Source organism: Poecilia formosa, unplaced genomic scaffold (genome assembly GCF_000485575.1).
Source record: "Poecilia formosa unplaced genomic scaffold, Poecilia_formosa-5.1.2 Scaffold93, whole genome shotgun sequence".
NCBI classification, from domain to species: domain Eukaryota; kingdom Metazoa; phylum Chordata; class Actinopteri; order Cyprinodontiformes; family Poeciliidae; genus Poecilia; species Poecilia formosa.
Window position 1 is genome coordinate 2,056,140 of NW_006800032.1, and position 17,514 is coordinate 2,073,653.

General features: G+C 40.5%; 3 protein-coding genes across 4 annotated transcripts; 1 reads left to right on the plus strand and 2 right to left on the minus strand.

The window, feature by feature from the left end:
• Positions 1–251: 251 nt before the first annotated feature.
• On the minus strand, positions 252–4,130 carry LOC103142124 (52 kDa repressor of the inhibitor of the protein kinase-like). The gene is made up of 5 exons (XM_007558013.2): positions 3,906–4,130; positions 3,349–3,466; positions 2,764–2,862; positions 2,428–2,464; positions 252–2,334 (listed from the first exon to the last, which is right to left on the minus strand). Exons 1-5 carry the CDS (start codon positions 3,989–3,991, stop codon positions 518–520), a joined length of 2,157 nt encoding a protein of 718 aa, XP_007558075.1. The 5' UTR covers positions 3,992–4,130; the 3' UTR covers positions 252–517.
• Positions 4,131–5,334: 1,204 nt separating this feature from the next.
• On the plus strand, positions 5,335–8,659 carry LOC103142126 (cytoskeleton-associated protein 2). The gene is made up of 7 exons (XM_007558015.2): positions 5,335–5,443; positions 5,687–5,739; positions 5,839–6,587; positions 6,664–6,991; positions 7,075–7,135; positions 7,243–7,462; positions 7,561–8,659. Exons 2-7 carry the CDS (start codon positions 5,695–5,697, stop codon positions 7,823–7,825), a joined length of 1,668 nt encoding a protein of 555 aa, XP_007558077.1. The 5' UTR covers positions 5,335–5,443; positions 5,687–5,694; the 3' UTR covers positions 7,826–8,659.
• On the minus strand, positions 8,079–17,232 carry stt3a (STT3 oligosaccharyltransferase complex catalytic subunit A). Of its 2 annotated transcripts, none has more exons than XM_016674304.1 (18): positions 17,134–17,232; positions 14,823–14,943; positions 14,673–14,733; positions 14,473–14,594; positions 13,545–13,690; positions 12,948–13,038; positions 12,722–12,828; positions 12,481–12,645; positions 12,211–12,391; positions 11,729–11,884; positions 11,546–11,637; positions 10,865–11,020; positions 10,497–10,685; positions 10,079–10,195; positions 9,901–10,003; positions 9,628–9,816; positions 8,700–8,815; positions 8,079–8,440 (listed from the first exon to the last, which is right to left on the minus strand). In XM_016674304.1, the coding sequence occupies exons 2-18, from the start codon at positions 14,908–14,910 to the stop codon at positions 8,402–8,404; spliced, it is 2,118 nt and encodes a 705-aa protein (XP_016529790.1). In that variant the 5' UTR covers positions 14,911–14,943; positions 17,134–17,232; the 3' UTR covers positions 8,079–8,401. The 2 variants fall into 2 exon arrangements, with proteins under 2 accessions (XP_016529790.1, XP_007558076.1); XM_007558014.2 differs by lacking the exon at positions 17,134–17,232 and adding an exon at positions 15,604–15,703.
• Positions 17,233–17,514: the final 282 nt, after the last annotated feature.

Sequence of the window (17,514 nt, forward strand, 5' to 3'; positions counted from 1 at the left end):
TAACCTGTCACATACATTTTTAACAAAATACAATGGTTTGTATTTTTTGAAAAAATGTGAAAAATGTTAGGGAATATGAAAACCTTTCAAAGGCATGGAACATGTTAAATGTTTATAATGTATAATCTCTGCTTCTGGTAAAATAATTAGAAACTATTTATTATCAGTGTGACTTTACAATCACATCCAGAAATTATATTTTGAAAGCTAAGTAAGGAAACCCTAAAATAAAAGCAGAATGACAATACCAGTGAATTTAGAAATTCCTTCTCTTTAATTGCAAATTCAAGACTGGGCATGTTTTCTGCAAATCTGGACAAAACTCTCAAAACAGCAGAACAAATTATCATTTTACTAGAGAACTGATCAACAGTGGAAGAAAAGAAAACTATAGAGACCTAGTGTACAGATCTAACCATATTCATGTCTACACTTCAACATAAAAAATAAAACCAAGTACAAAACATTCCATTTTCATTTGAGGGTCAGAAAATAAAGTTTAACATTTTCTGGAAGCTCAAGAGACTTCCTGCCTTTCAGGGTACGTCTTCTGGTAGAGCTCTACCATGGAGTCCAGATCGAACCCAACGTCGTAGTTTATGTTGAAGAGGGCGAGGCTTTTTGACTTGACATTGTCAGGCATATTCTCTATGTACATCTGGTAACGCTTGAACGCCACGTCGGAGCTGTCCTCCAGAGCCAGCGTGGGTAGGATGCTGAGGAGTCTCAGAGCCGTCATCACGTTGGGGAAGAACTTGACGTCCGCCAGCTGTAGCGTGTCATGGAGGCTAGAGGGAAATGTCTCGCCTTTGCCTTTCTTGCTCCATTTGACCCACCAGCAGTGCAGCTCAGCGGAGAGACTTCCTGCATTCGGGATGTCGTCGCTGAACACCTGAATGCTCTCCTCGTCCGGCTGAGTGGACTTCTTCCCCTCTATGATGTCTGGGATCAGACACATACACCCCAAGACCTTGATGTGATCCTGAGAGAAGAGATCATTCATTTCGCCGATGACGTGCTTCACCGCAGGAACCGTCACATGCTCCTTGTAGTAGTCATCCTCCTGAGTGCTTCCTTGTTCTCCCTGACGCTTCCTCGAGAAGAACCGAGGAACCTTGACAGGGATCTCCATGGCTGCCGCTAGGTTGACGGCTTCGTCGTAGAAAAAGTCGTGGTAGACGTCGATGTTGTCGGACATTTCCTTCAGGGACTGCAGCACGGCGGTCAAGCTGGCTGTAGCTGAATGGATGTCCACCGCTTTACCTTGGAGGTTTTTCCCAAATGCCTGGATGAGCACCATCAGGTTTTTCAGCACAATTAATGCCATGATGAACTCAAAGTCAGTTAAGGCTTTGGAGATCTCTAAAGCACTGTGGGTGACTTGGTCATTCCACCTCATGTCTTCGTTGTCGTGGACGCTGTCCACACAGAGCAACAGTGCCTCTATGACATCCAGTGCCACCTCAAACCCATCATTTCTTCTGGTCCAGCCGGTCCGGCAGATCTTCTTCAGCTCCTCAGCTTTGTCCTCTTTGTCTGGGTAGAAGATGGAAATTGCATGCTCAAACTCCACCTGCAGTAGTGGTGACTGAGAGAAAAACAATTCAATCTGCTTAAAGGTGGACAGGACGAGTTGAACCCCTGACACTCCCATGCTGTTGGCCAGAGCCAGGGTCAACGGATTAGTAGATCTAAATGTCAGTAAAGCCTTGGGGTACTTCTCAACCAATTTGGAAGCAAATGCTTTAATTTTTCTCGAGTGGGTCCCAGAGCAGGCGTGAGCTTGCGCTCTACACTGGCTCATATCTAAACCCCATCGATCGGTCATTTCAGATAGTAGTTTTTCTGCCAGGTCATTTTCGTCTCCTTCAAAGGTCAAGAACCCCGCAAACTTCTCCTGATGGCTTTTCAACTGGTCCACATAACGAAGGAACACCGGAAGGCACCATTCTCCTGAGATCTTCACCGGTTCGCTGGTGAGCAGTGAGAAAAAGCCATTTTCCTTGACTCCCTCGATCACCTTACTGCGCACATACTGCTCACAAACCGTGATTAGCATGTCGAGTTCGTTGGAAAAGCAGTTTTGCCTTGAAGAATCAAACTTGTTCTTTAAGACTTCATCGCCACAGTTCAGGCGGTATTCCAACAACGCCTGGAAATTACACGACTTCAAGCCATCATCTTTCCCATTGCACGGTGCAAATGGCGGAATGCTTTGCTCTCCGAGAAGTAGAAGAACCTCCAATAAAGTCTTGAGGTACTTTTTCTCTTCATCTTCCTCTGGTACATTCTGGACAGTTTCAGTAATAGGCTCTGCTGGAGCTTTTTTCATTCCTTAAAAAAACAAACAAAAAAAAAAACAAAACATTTTGGTTACAATTGGAACACATTTTTTAAAATAAAAAAAAATGCATTATTTCATCTTACTTTTCCTTCCTCTTCTCTCAGTTTCACTATCTTTTGTCTTCAGAGAAAATCAGACAAATCAAAAGTGAAATTAGATTAAAAGCAGTTAAAAAGATTGTTTTTGTAAATACATAAAATATACCATGACAAATCATTCTAAAACATCATCTCCCTCTAGTGTGACAAATGTTGTACCATTCACCTTAACATAAAAAATCTTATGTTTAGGTGTTGTTTGTCTGGCAAATGTAAAAAAAAAAACATGCATTTGCAAAAAGCTATCAACATTTTGAGACAATTACAGATGATGTAAACATTTGACATCCACTATAATTAATGAATCATTCTTTTACCCACCGTCTCTTTACCATGCTTCACCTGTCCACTCTGAGGCTGGCCTGGACCACCAAACACAGACGGGACAGCATCAGCTTTCAACACAGAACCTGGAGAATCCTGGAACAAAAGCACACAATGTAATCCATATATATATATATATATATATATATAAACTTTAGACTTCTTTTATACCACCATTGTGGTAGTGAATTATATCAATCAATCAAACTTTATTCACAGAGTTCTTTTCATCCAAGTAGGTGTAACCCAAGATACCTTAGAGATTAAAATAGGAAGACAGACTTTTAAAGGCTAGAAATGATCAACTAAAGTTTAATCAATACACTGATGAAACTAGTCAAGATATTGATGGTGAAAATGAAATCAATCAATTCTACAGGATAAAGAAGAGAGGAAACAACATTGTGTAGATTAGCATGAAAATACTGGAGAAATGTGTAAACATTTATAATGACAGAAATAAATTATTTTAAAAGCATACATAGTAGAGATGTAGAAACATAAATAGAAATCTACATATATGTAGTGTTGGATCACGCTCTAATCTGCAACACAGCCATCCAAACTGAGCACAGAACTTACACTATCAAATGCAGATGCTTCAAAATGTTTCCCACAGAGTCTGTAGTATTTGTAGAGCTGCTCCGCTGATTTCTCTTTCAGGTCATCCCTCTGGCACTGTTCAACCCACTTCTGCGATCTGAGGAACACACCAGCTATATGTTACATATTACAGAGTTCCTACATATTCAAATTCAAAAATACTTTATTGATCCCAATGGAAGATTAAACGGCAATAATTTCAATTTTACATCTTTTTGCTGAAAAAACTTCCGGAATTCTTCGTTCGTTTTGGTCCATTTTTAACTAAATGCACAAAAGTTCACTGTGAATTTATTGCGGATATTTCTACAGATATTAGGTCTGTAGAAGTTAAAATGTTTACTTCTACATAGTAAACATAGTAAACATAGTTAAAATGTTGCCATTTTAACTATGGAATGGCAACAAAATCTTAATGGAGCTCACAAAGCCACACAATTTACATGCAGCGGTGCATTAAAAGACATTATTAGACCCGCGAAACCGATATTATGCTAACTGATGCACATCTTCCTGGCTATATTAGCATCACTTACCTGTCTGGATCTCGTGGAAACCGGAAGAGGGCCTGAAAGTCTGAAATACCACTGAGACAGTCCAGCACGACGCAGTGGTTCTGCATGGCGACTTTTTAGGAATAAAACTCTATTTTTCGTGGACTTTTTGAAGAAAGAGGCGACTGCTAACGTTAGCTGCCAAGCTATGAAGATCTAGCATTAGGCTATGAAGAACTAAGACTTCCGGTTATTGCCTTCAGAATAAAATTATAAAAGCCTCTGAAAAGTGAACTTGATGAGTGCAGTGTGGTTCAAGAAGACCACCTACATAATTTCAAAGTTACAAAAATTGCATTTTTGTTCATATGACATTAATTTAGAGCAGCTGAAGTTCAATTAGGGCAACCTTGTAGTTAGAGGTATAATGAGGAGGATTTGGCCTTTTGGAGAGTTTATATTATGCATGCAAATGATAATAGATTTATAGATCGATTGGTCTGCCCTTACTAGAAGGTTTTCTTTGAACACGGGATGAGTTTTAGTTGGTGTGTCTAGTATCCTTGGGGTTAAGGTTTAGGTCAGAGCAGATTACTTTGGCTTGAGAGGGATACTGCCATGGTAAGCCCTTGTTAAAGGTCTGATGCATCAGATTAAAAGAACCTTGTAAAAATAAAAACCTTTAAGGGGGTATTATTTATACTTTTTACTAAGCCCACTGCCCACATAACTTTAAGTGGAAAATCAGTCAGTCTGTGTAATTAACCCACATAATGTTTTACTTAGAAAATTAAGTTACTAAAATAAATGAACTTTTATTCATTATATTAGAATTTACACATTTCTAATTTATTAACCCTTATCTTTAAAAAGTTCAACAATCAGACTTTGTTTGCTATACGTCTTTGCTTACGTTTCCATTTTTTCTTTTTATTTTGAAGGTAAGTTAACTTCCGGTTGGTTTAGACAACGTTTAGCCGAAGTAAAAAATAGCGCGAGATTTGTTTGCCACTTTCCCAAGGTAAAAAAAAACAAAACATGTCTGGGCATGTTCCGAACTTTGACTGCTTATGTTGTGGTTTTCCAGTCATATTGTAGATATGTAAAAACAAAACAAAAACACGGCGTCTAAATCAAATAGAGCGACCATTGTTATACTGTGGATTGTAGACGGTTGCTGACCTGGAAACATCATTTACACACACAGAATGAAATGTGCAGCATTAAGCATTCCGTGTAAAAACTCCTAATGTCATTAGTCTATCTTCACTTCCCTCTATTTTTCCTCTGCCTCAGTCAGAACTGCAACACAATGGGTGTGTTCCGACCAGTACTTCTGGAATTCTATTTGGGTTCAAACATTCAAACTGCTGTAGTGTAGAAGCCGCTCAGGCTACGTAATGACGCAACTGTCGTTTGACAATTTATTGGTTAGTTCTAAATTCTCGCGATACTAGCCAGCCAATCGTAAAGCAATAAGCGCGAAGTCAAATGAAATTGTATCCGCGTGTTTTCCTCAGACAGTGGCTTACTGTGGAGGATAGCAGTGGTGTAAAGCTGTTTGGACCAACCGTTGCAAGGTAAGTTAAGATTTCTTGCAAGTCTGTGTGCGTTAAGTAATGACTAGTATTTTTTAAGGTGATGCAGGCATATAACATGCCGAATAAATTACTATTTGTTTTAGTCCAAACTTTTAAATACGTCAACGTATTTCTTCCAGATTACGTATATCTCGAATCGATTACATGACGTATTTACTTTTTAGATATTAAAGTCATGCTTGTGTATTTCTGCCGCTAACTGTCTGCATCTGTAATTTTTAGGCCACATTATGGACACCATCACAATTTCACGACGAAAACATCCCAATAATAAGGTGAGTTCGGGATAAAAGTCTTATTATTAAATGAAACTATAATTAGCTCCCTGGGCTTTTACACCCGATTTAACACTTATGTTCTTTTAACGTTACTAGGGAAACAAGGAGAACACTCAGCCTCCAACTGGAGCAAAATCCTTTGTTAAAACGGGCCCTACATCAGCTGTGCCATTCCAAATCAAAGCCAACAAACAAGAGGATGTCTTCAACAAGGATGATTCTCTTAAGGCAAAGGGTAAACAGCTGGGTAGGAAGCCAGTGTCTGGAGAGACTCAAAGAAAGTTCCAGAGAGATACTAAAGATGTCAAAGCACAAATACTCAAACCCGCTGTGGCTGAAGCTCCAAAGCAGTCAGTAAAACCTGCTCCAGGGATGTACAAAGGCAGAATTGTTCAGTCAAAAATTGGCTCTATTTGGAAGTCAAGTGATTCTTTAAGTGCAGCAGTTATTAAGCCACCAGCACCTAAACTAGAGAGCGAAAAGGTCAAAGACACAGCCATAAAGAACAGGTCCAAATCTGTAACTGAGGTGTCCAGGCAAGTCGCCAAAAGGCCAGTGCCAATGAGGTCCAAGTCAGTTTCTGACCAACCCCATCAGGTGGGCAGGCCCCCCGTCGGTAACTGTCGCCCTGCTGGGTTCTGCTCTGCACGGCCTCCCACCAGAACCCTCGCAGCCACGCTACCACCTGCTACATCCAGAAGCACAACTGTGGCTGCCACTAAAGCAAGAGGTGGTCAGAACTCAAAGCCAAAGATTCCAGTGACCGACAAGAAAGCCAGTAGACCTGTGATCTCAAGCACACTGAGTCAGTACAGAGTTGCTGCAGAGACTGCAGAAGAAAAACGGTAAAGTATTCATGCAAACAGAAGCAAAAATGTATTTTACTCAACCTTACAGTTATTAAACCTTCTTTTCATGCAGAGCAAAACTGGCTGAGTGGCTGGCCTCCAAGGGGAAGACTCTGAAAAGACCTGCCATGACAACCAAAGCACCTCCAAAAACAAAGCTTGCTACAAAAGTAAAAGTGGATCCAAAGGTTCCAGAGAATGTTGACCTGGAGCCCAGTGCACAGTGTGGAGCTGAACCCAACCCAGGCATGCAGCATGAAATCCCAGCGCCCTCTGTGGAAACTCAGAGAGAAGAAGGAGGTAGTGCACAGAGCCCAATTCCTGGGATCATGAACACAACACTGGATCTGCTGGACGACTCTGAGGCAGATCTGTCTGAACCTCCTGGCAGAGTAGATGATGTAAGCAGATTTCTTATGGAAATGGATTAAAAATGTTACACCAAGTTAGAAGGTAATCTAATCTTGTATTTTCATGTCGACAGATTGTTGTGAACCTTTGTGACGCCCTGGAGGCCATGGCGATTCCATCCGCAAGCTCTGATGGTACGTTGTCAAGGTTACTGCAGTGAATTTAAAGTCAAGATTTTGTGTAACTTCATAATACAACCCACACAAGATTATTTTAATAATTCTCATTTTGCTTCATTTAGATGCTGATGCACAATGCGACCAAGCAGAAGAATGTAGAGATGAAGAGCAGAAGGATGAACAGACCGAGATTAAAGAGGAATCAGAAGTGAAGCAGGAAGATGTTGAGGAAAGTGAGGATGATTCAGAAGATGATAGTAGTGATGATGTGATGGAGACGACACCCCTAACTAGCGCTTCAGTTATCAAATACAGTGTGAAGACCACGCCATACTTGCAGAGGTAAGTGCAGACATTTTTATTTGCATCACTGTTTATTTGCTTCCTGTCTTCATTCTGTTTTTTTTTTTTTTTCCCCCTCTACTCTTGAAACCATGTAGTGTGAAGAAAACAATTGAAGGCGAGGTGAGTGCGAGCGCATCGAGGAGGAAGAGCAACATCAAAGACCTGAAGTTTCTGACGCCGGTGCGCCGGTCCAGTCGCATCCACCATAAATCCTCCCATCTGCCCACAATGCTCACCGATCACGATCCATGCGTGTCGTCGCTGGCCGAGCTGGTGAAGCTGGACGACGATCCTAATGCATACATCTACAGGAAGAACCCTGCGCTTCTGCAGGAGCTGCCGGATCAAAATACATACTAAGTATTTAGTTTTTATACGGAAATGTAAAGGACTTAAGCTATGGCACACTACATAGGTACACTTTGTTTTACTAACCTAAAGTAAGTGTGAGTAACTGTAGAACTATGTTCTACAGTTACTCAATTTTTCAGTATAAAATGACACCTAATCTACGTCCTGTTGTTTTAAAAGTCAGAAACTTAAACTCAGAAAATTAGGATGTGAGCTCTACTAAGGGCTTGCAATGACTAAACAAAAAAGGCATTCAACACAATTCACAATCAATCCCACTTTAATTGATCACATTGTAAAAAAACAAAAAAATCCAAAGCACTCTTAATTGAACACTGCTTTCAGTTACACACCCAATGGAAAATTATACGTCCTGATATCAGACAGGATGTTTTGACTCCAGCTTCAGGTAAAAACGGAGATTCTTAAAACCCAAATAACCCCAAAACAACTCAAGAACCAAAATCACTTTGATGCAGTTTTCTTCCCTAAAGTATAAAAAGTACTTCTCGCAACCGTCCGCCGACTCCCATGGGAAGATGTTCAGTGCTGTAGGCTGAAGAGCAACGTTGCTGCCTGAAGGTTTTATGTTCTCGAAAGACCCCGGTTGTCCAGATCTTTCACCTGAAACAAGAGAAAAGTTGAATCCCGAAACAAGACGATGAGTTAATCTGATTCCAGGACTAACATTTTCAAAGCTTTCACTGATGACTGCCTAGTGGAAAGCTGCAATGCAACATGTTCTATTTATGCTGAATTGCCTGTGTACATTCTAAGCTGCTGCTTTTTTTGTCTGAAACTGTTGCACCAATAATTTGAAGTTTGAAATAAATGCATTTTACCTTGACTGGAGTTTTCCCTCAAACAATCCCAACAGACTCACCTTGTATATCCTGACCAGCCAGTGTTCTGTAGTGTAGGCCTCTTCCAGTACATCCAGCTCAAAGTCCTTGTTCCCAATCTCAGCATTTCTCACTCTGTCATAACCAGGTGGCCTCTCTGCAGAGAACAGCACAGTCTGAGTGGAAACTCTTTGCAGCAGTAATCAGTATTTATTTTAGGTCTTAAACTATGTGCATTTGTATTTGCAACAACAGCAGACAGGTTTTCTTATAGTCCGTCATTCACAGTAGAGCCCATCACTGCACAATTGATGCTAAAACAAATGCTTCCAGGCAGGATACTTTCAGTTTTTCTTATTGTAATTGTAAAAATAGTGTGTGATCTAAAGAGCACAAGAAATCAAGACTTAAAAAATTAGATGTGCCATGTTCAGTAATGTAAAGGTGTAAAGATCTTTTGAGAACTTTAATCTCAAAAAGATGCAATTATAAAAATCAATGTATTTTTATCTGAGACCACTAGAGGGTGCACTGACGGCATAAATGGCTAAAGGTATTGAACTAAATTCTGGCAATTCTTCAAATTTGTTTTTTACAATATCTAGAGAAATAGGTTCTTATGGGCTACCTAGTATTTCAATGAATATAAAATGTTACTTTGCTTTTTTAACAAAAAATATTTTAGCCAACAGAACAGATCGTGTAGTAGAGGATTACGTCTCTAAACTGAGATTAGTTTTCCATTTACATAGAAATAAAAAGCATGCTAATTAAAGTGCATGAAATAGAAAATTTTAAGCTACACCATATATTACCACATCATCGCAAATGACTATTGAGTGCAATCCCTACAGATACTACAATTTGCGTTAGTGTAAAAAAAAAAAAAAAAATCTAAGAGGTTAATGTTGGTCAACATTTTCTTCTTTGGCCTGTGACTAATCAGTTCATACTGCTCGGATGACTTACTGCCCTCTGTGTAGACCTGTCCGAAGCGATAGTAGCACATCTTGTACATGAGGCAGTTGAGTAGGACGGGCGAACCCTCGCGGTCCACTCTGAACTCTCCGGTGGGAGTGTAGTAGTCATGCTCCTTGATGTGTCTGCCGGTCTCCGTGCTGCCGCCAATGCGGACCATCCACAGAAACTTATTGATGTCTGTCATGTAAAGAGGTGCTTGTATCAGACTCAGCACACAGTAACTAGAGATATAAAGTACCGAAATGTAGCTTAATGACGTACCATCTGAGGAATAGCCAGTCAGTCCTCCGAATATGACCAAAACGTAGCTAACATCTAGCTCTCTCATGATCTCATAGGCCTTCTCCTCAGTGGATGCCATGGCCTGCGGCACAGGAGACATCCGCAGTCAGCACCGAAATGCTTTAGACGCGACAAAAATCTAAAAGGTAAAGCTCACCTGTCCAACCCTGGAGATGTGCGTGTTGTTCCACGTGTTGTTGTCCACCAGAATGGTCCGGTTAGCCATGGCGGTGATCTGGTAGCCGTAATCCCACCACGACATCACTTTGGCATCCTGAGAGAGGAGAAAAACGCTTTACTCTAGCAAACATGTCTAAAGGATCTGCAGCTCAGAGGATGAGCTGCGTCCAAAGGCGGCACTGGGTCCACACTGGGGTTTTTGCACAGCTGAATGGTTGCCGTGGGAGATTAAAGGATTTCTCAAACCTGCAAGAGAGAATCACAGCAACACTCCAGGTATGTTTTAGATGAGGGAATAACATTGTAACATCATGTAAAGCTTAAGAAAAAAGTTGTTCAAATACTGCCCGTTTAACAATCACCACCTTTCCCCATCCCTCGTTTCTATGACTGACCTCAGGGGTGTTGTGGCGGAGCCAGTAGTAGGCCTCTCTGAAGTCGTCAAAGATGATGCGGCTGCCATCTCCGCCGCGGGCGGACAGGACGATGGAGGGAGAGGAGTAGGCTTCGCTGGTCACCCAGGTGGAATGGAAGGTGTAGGTGATGAGGAAGAAAGCCATGACCAGGATCATCCCACTGGCAACCTGCAGGGTACACACACACGCATCAGAAACGCGTTACTGTTGAAGGAAGATGCTCCTTCGACTGAAACGCTAAGGATTAATGGTAACATAAACAGTAAAGCTCATTGAAACGCCAGAGCATTTCTCCTTCAGCCTTCAGTGGAAAGTGCTTTAAACAGGTGAGTGATTTCTGACTTCACCTCGTTTTTGATGGGGTAGGTGGAGTCCTGCTGCTTCTTCTTGTTCTTATCCGGCCGGCTGACGTCCAGGTTCTTCATGTAGGTCGTTAAGACCTGGGACACACCGATACCCGACAGGATGCACATCACTGGAGCCAGCACCAGCATCAGACGCACCTGGAAGCGTGAAAAGAAAACGATCCGTTCAATTCGTGCCACGTGGGGCACATTTACACAATATAAGAAATACTTTAAAAGATCCAAACAAGTTAATTACATTTCGGAATTAAGAAAATAAACATTTTAGTGCTTAAAATGCAGCAACATAGCATTCCTTTAATGAATCTGAACTGAAACTACACACATTTTGAGGAGTTTGGGATTAAATATATTTACAGACAAAGATGTTTTTTTTTTCCATCTTTAATGCAGAATCCATATGTTTGTAAAGTTTTAGATAATCTACTGTTCTGAATGTGTTTTTTCCAGGAAATTACTTTTTGAGTCTGTATACTCCACTTAATGATTAATCGATTACTAAATTAACTGACGATTATTTCAACAACTGATTAATCATGATTAATCGTTTTATCCCCATGTTGATCTGACCCTTTAGCACTTAAAATAAGCAGAAACATTCCTTTTCTACGATCCTTTGTGAAAGCAGATATATTGGGGGAGCGTGCTAAAAACAAAACGTACCATGACAGCTGAGAAATACATGCTGGTCACTCCATACATGATGATGAAGATCCTGGCGTCGGATAAGTTGTTAAAGCAGTAATACAGGCCGACTGGAAGAAAGGAGGGAAAGGAAATCTGAAGGTAAATACACAGAGAGAGATCATGTTGTGATGACTGCATCCTCTGCTTCTGCCGACTCACCAGGAAACATGAAGACAAGCAGCTGGAGGTCAAAGTAGTACGAGGACCAGGTTGTCGGCTGGTGCTCTGACACAGAGGCGATGATGGGGATGTTGTTTTTAGCGTAGGAGGGGTCCAGCAGAGAGTAGAAACGACCGGTCCAGGGAGAAATTTTACCTGACAGGAAACCAGAACAAGAAAAAAAATAAATAAATAAATCCAGCATGTTCCAAATGAATCAACTCCCATTTCACAGACTAGTTCTCAGATTGTTCAAATGCAATGTCTATATCCTTGAAATTGATTCGATTATCAGCTTTATTATATCAACTTCAAGGACATAAACGTAAAGTTGATATGAGGACGTCATTTCCGATTTCACCATTTCCATCCACCTTTTTCTAATGCAGTTCTTTAAAATTCGTATAAAAAAACCCACACATATTTACACGTCGACGGAAACGTCGTTATTGTCGGTCAAGAATGTTGGCAACGTTGTTTACCTGTGAGCATGAGAACAGCTCCCACAGACAGCAGGATGAAGCCCACCAGAGAAATGACGCTCTTGAACAAGATCTCAAACTGCTGCGCGTTGAGTTTGCTGCGCAGATAATCCACAAAGGCATGAATCTGGCACAACCCAAACACTCCGAAGGCGGCCATGTGCTCCGACGACTGCACCGGCTGGCGTGGGAGGGAAGACGCACCGTCACATGGAAGCCTTTTTTGTGTTTTTTATACACAAAAATACTGCCACTGGCGATGCAACATACCTGAAAGCCGACAAAAGAGATCTGCATGGAGAGGATGGTGCCCAGGCAGTAGACGGTGCAGTAAGCCACGTAAATACGGTGAGAGAATCTGCCTGTGAGCATCAGCACCAACACGTGGAGGGGGATGAGGTTGATCAGGAACACGTAGCCACCCCAAGACGACACCTAAACACACACACACACCTCACAGTCACCGCTGTTTACTTTAAAAAACGCCATGCAAACACCTCACTGGCCTCACCATGTAGAAGTATGCCAGCGCACACATGGAGGACCAATAAACAGAGCCGGTCTTCACCGCTTTGATCCACATGTAATAGGTCAGCAGCATGCAGAAGATGGCAATACCTGAGAGGGGGAGGAGATACAGACGGCATCTTAACTGTAACGTTACTTTTACGTGACCAATCCAGAACCTTTCTGCAGACTGTGACGTAATAGCTGAGCGGTCACGGCAGGTCCAGTACCTTCGTTATCATAGGAGCCGGCAACCGAACGGGAGATGTAACCAGGAACCACTGCGATCATGGCCGCCGCCAGGAGCCCAGCACCTGCATCCTACACACAAGGAGCATGCAGCGTTACAGACCAACCAAGAAGTATTTACATTTTATTTCAATTCCACATGCATTGACAACTCAGTCAGGACGTGACTGTTTACTGAGCAAAGAGCCAACATAGTGAGGAAAGACTAAGTCACTGAAAGTAAAATAAATAAATAAATAAATAAATAATAAATAAATGAGCCAGTTGCAAGTTTATGTAAAAAGCAAAAAAAAAAGTTTCCGCAATCAAAAAAGGTGCCAAAATTACGCAACTATCAGGAGAAACTGACTTTATTTTTGTAAACAAAGCATGAACTCAAACTTTTGCATTTCAAAGTAGGAAGGAAAGAAATTGATTCGGTCCTTTCCTAATGTATAAAATACATACTACAAAGATGTAGAAATGGACAGTTGCTCTGTTTAAATCAAATAATATCCCACAGAAAAAAAAAAGACCTTTCACTTGTAAGTTTCTGGATTCTTCACTGAGAGTGTGTTCCTGTGGTGGATTGTTTTTACCTTCAGCTCCTTGGTGAGGTGGTAGGTGACGATGGCGGTGAAGGAGGAGAAGAGGGGAGCGAGGAACACACAGACGTTTCGGATGTCTATGGTGATGTGAAAAAAGTGGAGGACGTGGTAGAGGACGGCCGACGTCACCATGAGTCCTGGAGAAGGAAATGAGTGGAAGACGGTCAACTCATTACGTGGTACATCTGATAAAGTTGCTTAAAAAAATACTTCAAAATGAAAAATATAATTTTAAAAAAATCCTATGTGAAGAAATTATTTTTGAAATGAATGAAACTAAAACATTTGTTTCTAGGAATTTCTAAGTAGTTTTCTATGACTTTCTGTTTCCTGGGGTAAAAATATGACGTGGCACTGAGATCCATCTTTTTTAAACCCTGGACTTGCCTGGACGGGAGCCAATATTTAGCGTGCCAAATGGTACAGAGGGAAACCGTATGATTCTCTAAAGTTCACTGCAGCAATCAGAAGCATCTTGGCATTTCCATGACAACCACTAAAGGTTCTCCCCATCAACTAAAAGCACCTCTGGGCCATTGTTAGCTATGGTGAGGATGTATGATGCTGAGGGCTTGTGGGAACATAATCAAGTTATTAAAATAGCAGAGCATTTTAAATAGAAACCTGGTCAACTACTAGTCAAGTAAACGTGGGTTTTTAATGGACTAAATCATCTGTAGCCGTGGTGATTTCATCGAAAACTATTTCTTGACAGAATTTCTCAACGTGGTTATAAAGACTGAATATTTTCTATTTGTTATGAGCACAGATCATCCTGCTAAAACAAAAGATTAATATACATTTTAAAGCTTTTTGGTCATCATGACCAAGTGTGACAAATGTGTGAATGGATTCCTCTATTTTGCATAACACAAATAAGAGCTAGAAAAGGGAATGACTGTAAGCTCATCGTTCCTACCTGGGTAAATGGTGCCGCCGATGATCCTTCCCAGGGGATACCATGCTCGGTCATCGAACCAGTTGTGAAACTTATAAAATCCTTCTTCTGCCAGGAAGCGGGTGGTACGGTAGTTGAAGTACCTGATAGTTAGAAGAAAGTTAGGGTGAGCCAACAGCATGAGGACATCATTTCATCTAAAGGCATCAATGGAAACTTACGGATCAAACTCATGGATGACGCTTTCGAACCTCAAAACGGAAAAGAGCCTGGTGGAGAATGCTGAGGAGGAGAAACAACAAAAAACATAAACACCTGCTCTGTTTCGTATTCCAGCCATTCTGTTAGGATAAAGGATGCAGAGGACTCACAGAGGACAGCAGCCATAGAAAGAATGAGCAGCTTCAGCAGCGTGTCCTGCTTCTCGTAGGACAAACGCAGGAAGCCCAGCTTGGTCATTTTGGTGAGATCAGGGACAGCTCACCGTACTACCTGTTCAGGACAGGACAAGCAGTGGCGCACGTCGGTTAGATCCTGCATTATGAGACCACTGCAACAATGATCAGCAAGAGTCAAGATTCAGGGTCTGAGCTGCTGGTGAGAACTTCTGTCTCCAGTCCAACCAGCTAAGGCCACGCACTGCATATGGCGTCAGAAACCAGGAAGCAGCCTCTCTGAAGCCCGTGCAGACGGCTGTGTCCAGCGTTGCAATAAAACATCTCGTCTAACGATTAAAGCGGAATCACAGAGCCCAAAGAGATTCTATTTGAAAGACTGCTATCTGTTTAAGCAGCAGAGTCATCAATCAAAGCTAGCCTTAAAATGGCATTAACCAACTTCCACGGCAGCTGTAGTAAAAGCTAGCCAAGATATTAAAATGTTTGCTGCACTTAGCATGCAGACATGTAGGGAAGAGTAGAAATTAGACAGTATGTGTTAGTTCCGTTGCTGTATGTATATGTAGATATGTAGAAGATAAACTACAGAGGCTAACATGCTAGCTCCTGTTAAGTGAAAACCAGTAACGCGCCTTTTTTATTTATTTATTTATTTATTTTAAAACCTCCATAAATTCCAGACCTCAAATAGAAAATATATATTCCCGAGGAAAACAAGAACTCAATAATATATATTTTTAAAACACTCACTCACCCGCTCCGCCGCTCCTGCTACTCATACACTTCTCACACACTATACCTTCACCCTCAACGTAATCCCGCCTACACTACCATTTGCGTGCACGTTTATTGGTCAAAATCCAGTCAACGGGAGCCTACAAGAAAGTTGATTGGTTCATTGGTTGTCATTTAATCTTTGCTCTCTGCCTTGGCTCTGCGGTGTAGTGACGTGTCCTTAGAGTAGATGAAGAAGTGTGTCTCCACCTACTGGTCAAAAATGATACAGATGGAGAGTCAAAATTGCCAAAAGGTAGTAGATAAATCATTACAATTATTTATTAATATTATAATTAAAATAGAATTAAAATAAAATACAACTGAAAATAAATTATTCCAGGATCAATTTAGCACGCCAGTAATATATTAATGCATAAATATACAAATACATAAGAACTTAATGAATTCAGATGAAAAGTTTATATTCTATAAGTTAAACTAATAAATATTTAAGTATTTCAATTTCCATTTACTGTGGGGCACTACCAATTAAGTAATTTCTATGTTTCTAAAACTTGTAACTTTAAAAAATAAATAAATACAATTTGAGATTCTTGTTACAGTGAAATAATTCACACATACATTCTTTCCCTTCATAGTCCAGTGTAAGGACTGTGGTGGGAAATTGAATCAAATAAACAGTAGAAAAATAACAAAAATTCCACGATGATAACATTAGAGTAAATCTAAATGGGAAAGATAACATTTAATTTCCCCCTGGGATCAATAGGATATTTTGAATTGAATTTGAATTCTTCATACAGCAAAATAAAATAAAGTGTTCGATTAGTTAAAAGTAAAAAGTCTGTTCAGTATTTTGCAAAACATATATTATTTAATAAGTGTCAAATACCTTACTCTGAATGAGACTCAAAACTGCGAAAAATGCCAACTAATTTGTGGTTGCCTACAATTTTAACTCTGAAAAAACGCTAATAAAAGCTAAATTCTATGAAAAATGAGGAAAGACAACTAATAAAACTAAGCAGCAGCAGTCTTCCTGCCCAAAAGAACTAAAACACACTGTTATAGGGTGAAATAACCTGCTAGCATTTAATCTAGGAATCGAAAAGACTTCAAATTCTACTGGAACTACACCAAGCCATCACCTGAATTAACCTGACAATAAGTCAAAATCTTACTGATATGAATGTTAATAGAGCTGAGTTTGCTGGAAATAGGACTTCAGCTCCTCCCTGTACAACACCACACCAGAATGGCCATCTGTCCCAGAAATCAACATGCCATATTAACCAAACATTAACTTTATAATAGCAGCAGGAACTCAAATGCAACAAGAGCATCTTCACTATTAACAACAATAATAAAAAGACATAAATATGTTTTTATTTTATCTTATCCAGAGTAACATTAAATAAACCACCGCAACGTTCATAACAAACAATCAGCAAAGAATACATGACAGCAGTTGCTGAACAAAAACAGTAAACAACAACAACAAAAATCAGGGCAATATCATGGCAGAGGAGCAGAAGCTGTAGCTTACCTGCCGTCTACAAAATCCTCTATATTGTCATTGTCAGTCAAGGTGGATATTTTAGCTTTCCCTCAACTGGCGTTGTCGCCACTAGCAACTTTATCACCATGGCGACCCAAAATTTTCTGTCATCTACCTATGGCAGAGGCGAGATATTCTGAGCGCCCCAAATGTATTAAATTCAGCGATGCTGATTGGCCAAATGTTTATTTCTTCCCCTGGCAACTACACACGATTGGCTCTTAAGCTCCACTAGATCTGTGGGGGAGATTCCTCCCTACTGAATAAGAGTGAGTTGTTACATTTAGGCAGACTCTATTAAAGAAAACAGGCTAATATTTTATTTTTAAACGTTTATAAGTAATTTCTGTGTTTTTTTGTTTTTTTTTT